Below are 5,541 nucleotides of genomic sequence, written 5' to 3'. Positions count from 1 at the left end.
GGAGGGGATTATAATCATTGTAATGAAACAAGGTGTATGATTTGTTGAATGTAAAACTGATGATCTGCCCTGTAAACTTCCACTCAATCCACAATAAAAAAAGAAGAAAAAGTGTAGGAGCAGAGCCGGGGGAGTGAGGGAGGTGCTCAGGGTATGGGGACAGATGAGGAGTATTCACACTGCCACCACACTGGTGGGGCCTGGGCAGCCTGCTTGGGTCCTGGGTCACCTCTGGGGCTTCCGTGTTGCTAGCAGAAGAGACTGAACCTGAGAGTCCAGGGTCTGGTCCCTCTAGGTGTGTGGGAAGTCCAAGTGACCAAGCCCCATCTGCGAGGTGATCCTGAATGTCTTTGTGGTGGAGCTGAGGCTGATGGGAAATGCTCTGGACCAATGCTGGGACAGCCAGGGTCCTTCTTATCTGACAGCCTGCAGGTCTGCTGGGCAGAGGGGGCAGAGGGCCCTGAGGATAGACTATGTACAGGGAACTATGCAGGCGGCCCATGGGGACCAGCTCGTCGAGACCGTAAACTGCGGCCACCTTCTACTAGGCCTGGTCCCCAATTCACCAATTTCCTGAGCATACGAGGAATGTCTATATGTATACTCTTGTCCTCCAAACAGGTCACGTGGAGTTACTTCTGTTATACAAACCCAACCGGCTGGTTTTCATCACTGGTTTGTGTTCATAACTCAAGGCAAATTGCCAAAGGCATAGCGTAGATGCTATTCCAACATGTGCTTCGTGTAAAAGGGAGCAGCTCATGGCCCCCACAAACATCCTACTTTCTTTAATTTAATGCCTTTAATTGAAATTATGTTATTTCCTGGCTTACTTTCCTTTTTATTGTGGTTAGAGTGAACATTTTTAGAGCAAATGACTTCTCCATTCAACAATTCATACTCATTCGGTTTTGTGGCATTGATTGCAGCCCCCACGATGTAACAGAGTATGCCCCATTCCCCCCCCCACCATGCTTACCATTTGCATGCTAACACCAGGAAGTACACACTCCATACAGCAATCACCAGACAAAACCCAGAGGGCGGCATTTGTCCGGGGAGATAGCTCAGACAGGAGGAAGCAAGGGAGAGAAAAGACGGACAACTGGAAGTGGTTTATTCCTTTGGAATAAACCAGAATCTTTAGAAAATTCCCAGAATGTAATGACTGTGAAAACAAGTGTTCTGTGCATGTATACTCACACACACGCAAGCACATAGACACACGCATGCTCCTGCACGTGCAAGCTTGCAAGATCCCTGGAGAAGGTGACGACCAATATCTGTGACCTCTGAGGAAGGAAACTGTGTGGCTGAGGACCTTTGAACTTTTTCCTAATATACAGTATGCATACGTCCTGGGGTGATGCTGCAGGTTAATGCGCTGGACTGCAAAGTCAGCTGAAACCACAAGGTCGGTGGTTCAAGCTCACCAGCTGCTCCTTGGAAACCCTATACAGGGTCGCTATGGATCAGAACCAACTTGATGGCACGTAACAACATACGTGCATAGTCAAAAATACAACACAGGAGTTTGTTCCAAGGATGTGCTGAGAGTGTGTTTGGGGAGCTAGAAGCATTTGGACTTTGAGAGTCACCATGTCACTAATGTCACTGAATCAGACACTGAACATCATTCAAATGGCTGTTTTTGTGACATGAGGCTGCTTCAGACGGTTCATGGGAAAATTCCAGTGTGGTTCAAATTCATTTTTCCATGAGCCTTTTGAAGCTCCTTTGTGTATATTTTGCCTAAATAAAGTGTATGTGAGTGTGTATATAAATATATATTCATATAAGTGTGGTAGTTCTATAGAATAATCACTGGACTGCTAACCGCAATGTCAGTGGTTCAAGCCCACCAGCCACTCCATGGGAGAAAGATGAGGCTTTCTGCTCATGAATAGATGTGTATATAGCCTTTCTCCTTGTGTGGTGTGTGTGTGTGTGTGTGTGTGTGTACTGCAAAACATTTGTAGATAAGTGGAATTAAAAGATAATGGAACATTTCCATGAAACTCTTAAAATCCCCTCATGTATATTTTGTGTAAATAAAGTTTATGTGTTCCTGGTGTGGCACTATAGGATAAGCACTAGACTGGGAACCAAAAATGTCAGTTATTCAAACCCACCAGTCACTCCTCAGAAACCCTGTAGTCAGAATCACCTGAACGGCACTTACCAACAGCAACAAAGTTTACGTGTATGTACGTACATGTCTATAATATGTACGTAACTGGAGAGCATTTTGAAATGAGGTAAAGTACTACAGGAGAGCAGAGCTAATCTAACCAGCATAAATAAAGCAGACCAGGCTTGCTGGCTGAATAGAGACTGATGGAACCCCAAGTCTACGACCCTTGGTTCCCCTCCAGCTCTGGGGCTAATTCACCCCCAGGGCTCAGCTGGCAGCCTCACCAAGATGGGCTGTTATTGTTGTTAGGTGTTATTGAATCAGTTTCGACTGATAGCGAGCCTGTGCACAACAGAACAAAACATTGCCCGGCCCTGCGCTATGTCCACTATTGTTGTATTTCAGCCCATCCTGTCAGTGATCCTCGGTGAGGGTCTTCCTCTTTGTTGCTGACCCACTGCTAAAAATGATGTCCTTCAGGGACTGGTCTCTCTTTATGACATTGTATTGTTAATGTATTAAGGTATAAGTCCTATCTAGAAGTCAGGTTTTCATGGATACAAGCCTTACATTAAATGCATTGTTCTCTCTGGAGAGAAGTTTCTGGTGACTATGGAAAATGAACCGAAGTTTCTTTCATTTGGCAATGTGTTCACAGACGTTTGTTGTTATCTTCGCCTTGTATCAAAATGCGGGAACATTGGGTACCATGTTCTTCCCAAGTCTAGCGTGACTCTTGGCCCTGTCTTCCCAGAGTTCAACATGTTCCATATGGTCGCTGTGGGACTAAGCAGTTCCATCCTCGGCTGCCTACTCACTCTGCTCATCTATACCTACTGCCAACGCTACCAGCAGCAGGCCCATGATGCCACGGTCATCCACCCTGTCTCGCCCGCGCCTCTCAACACCAGCATCACCAACCACATCAACAAGCTGGACAAGTATGACTCCGTGGAAGCCATCAAGGTGAGCGACCAGCAGGTGGGCCTCGGGGTTGTTCTCAGAGCGTAGGGGTCATATTGGTGCAGACAGCGTGGGGACAGAGAAAAGGTCTCCTTCATGATAAGATATCTTGACGGGCTTGGCTTATAGAAAATGCCTTTGATGTGGGAGGTGTAGATTGAAAAAGGAGACAGCAACAGAGAAAATGTTAGGCTGAGTGGTTGGCCACTGCTCAGCCCAGCTTCTCATGTGCCTTCTGAATCCAAAGAAAGGTTGTCCATCCGAGAAGAACTCCAGGCCAAGGTCTGGATGATCTGTCTGTGGCATCCGCAGAGCTACCTCAACATTAACTCGGTTATAATCAGAACTGAAGGTTTTGCTCATTTAAAACCGTTACAGTGGTAGGTTTACCACAGGGCTAAGGTTCAGTGTTTAAGCTCTCAGCTTCCCTTGAGAATTCCTGACTAAATAAAGTTCAGAAATCGGCCAGAAGATATTGGAACCTGTCAATCTCACTGCTGTTAGGTGAGCCTAACACGGGACAGGCCGTCTGGAAAGTGGGAAAGTAAGAAGACACATTTCAGAAGAATGGAAATATAGTCCTGGTGGGATGCTGTAGGATAAGCAGTGGACTGCTAACTGCAAAGTTGGCAGTTCAAACCCACCAGCCACTCCTCAGAAACCCTATACAAGATTGCTCTGAGTTGGAACCAACTCAACAGCACTTACCAAAAACAGGAATGAGCTCAAGTTTAACACAGTAGTCTCTGAATTATATCGGAATACTATTTAATGAGTTTGTTTTGTTTTGTTTTTTTACAGGCATTTAACAAAAACAATTTGATCCTAGAGGAAAGAAACAAATACTTCAACCCGCACCTAACTGGAAAGACCTACTCTAACGCCTACTTTTCAGATCTCAATCATTACGATGAGTACTAACTGCTCCCCGGTCCATGGCCCCTGCTCCCAGTTCCTCAGGGTCTGGCCTCCATGATGTCCACACTCCTGTGGCTGGACTGCAGAAGGGACCGTTGGGAGACTTGGCGAGCCTTGAGTGTCCCGTCGCTGCCAAGCACGCGCATTTCTGAGCAACAGCATCAAAGTTCAGGTGACGTGGTGAAGATGTGGTCTGAACCCTCCTCTGCTGCCGAGTGAGCCGCAGTGTGAAGTGTCGGAGCGTGTGCGGCCGTCTCTCTGACACATGCATTGTCCTTTTGAGTTTTTATTGTTGTTTTTTCATAAATGTCCTGCCCACATTGGAGGAAGTCCTTAGAGATACGAAGGTTTTCTCGCTTTTCACCCTATACGAGGAGGCTTCAAAAATTTTGTGGAAAAATTTCATCTCCAATTCCGTTTTTCCATGAGCTCTTTGAAGGCCTTGTGTGCTCTTAATGTTTTCAGCCAAGAAAAGAAGGGTCTTTATCCACCCACCCAACAAGGAAGGCGCAGGAAGTCTATCGTCTCTGATCAAAATGAGAAAAGTAATGTGGTCAGAGAGCTGTTCCGTGTGGATCCCATTGTCCCATCTGCTAAGACTGGAATTCTGGAAGCAACTTGTATGTTTGCACTTGGGGTGGTTCTTGCCAAGGAAAGGAAGGGATTCAGCCTGGTGGACATCTCAGAGGTGGTGGTGGTGTGTGAGACCCTCAGCCCTTGCTCTTGATACATCACTGTGTTGTCCCCGGGGGGAGCTTATCACTGAGCACACCCGTAGTCCAAGGAAGAATGTGTCCTGCCAGTCAGCCAGCCATCTTCCAACTTCTGGATGTCACTCATTCCTAAGCTGTTGGCCCATATGTCACCTGTCGGGTCCCTGGTAATGTCCCGAAAATACCCAGTGTTTATTTCCTTCCCATGTGGAATTTCAATAGACTCCACACCACCTCTCTTCCCCAAAGAAAAATCTTGAGCTTGTAAGATGCCAGGGAAGAGTGATTTTGAAAATACTGAACAGCATCAGCGGCAACATTTTATTCTGTGTTGTGGCAAAGAACTAAAATGTTAGGAGAGGCACCTTTTTACCTTCCACCTCCGTGATGGCAGGATGTGCGGAGGGTGGCTAGTGGGGACGCCAGCCCCCCGGGGACCCTCGCTGTGCCCGCCCGGTGGAGTGCTGCACCAAGCTGTCCTTCCTGCCTTCCAGTTGTGGAGGGGCCCCGGTGCCTTCTTTTGGGGTTCAGGGCAGTCTTGGGCCCCACACACCTCACTCTCCCCTCTCTGGGTGGGCACTCCCCTTTGAGGAGTAGAGTAGCCAAAAGTGCGGTTTTCAGAAATCCCTGTGGCTCTGAGAATAGATCCTAGATAAAACAGCCATCTCAGAGCGTTTCTGTATCATTTATGGAGATTCACACAAGAAAATTAAAAAAGATAAATCACCAACAACTGGTAACAAACATGCCAGTCAGTTGAATAATTACTGAAAGAGTAAGATTGAAATTGTTCACCTTACACTCCTGATAGTC

At 46.8% G+C, this 5,541-nt stretch overlaps 1 protein-coding gene across 1 annotated transcript in view; it reads left to right on the top strand.

Moving 5' to 3' along the window:
* SEMA5A (sema domain, seven thrombospondin repeats (type 1 and type 1-like), transmembrane domain (TM) and short cytoplasmic domain, (semaphorin) 5A) overlaps window positions 1-4,018 on the top strand; it is a 272,757-nt gene extending 268,739 nt beyond the window's left edge. The window contains exons 20-21 of the mRNA XM_006875343.1: window positions 2,889-3,100; window positions 3,899-4,018. Coding sequence (XP_006875405.1) covers window positions 2,889-3,100; window positions 3,899-4,018 — 332 coding nt within the window. The remainder of the gene's footprint in view (window positions 1-2,888; window positions 3,101-3,898) is intronic.
* Window positions 4,019-5,541: the final 1,523 nt, after the last annotated feature.

This window comes from Chrysochloris asiatica, unplaced genomic scaffold (assembly GCF_000296735.1).
Source record: "Chrysochloris asiatica unplaced genomic scaffold, ChrAsi1.0 scaffold00321, whole genome shotgun sequence".
Lineage (NCBI taxonomy): Eukaryota > Metazoa > Chordata > Mammalia > Afrosoricida > Chrysochloridae > Chrysochloris > Chrysochloris asiatica.
The sequence above is the reverse complement of the archived record's forward strand: the minus strand, read 5'-3'. Positions and strand labels throughout refer to the sequence as shown.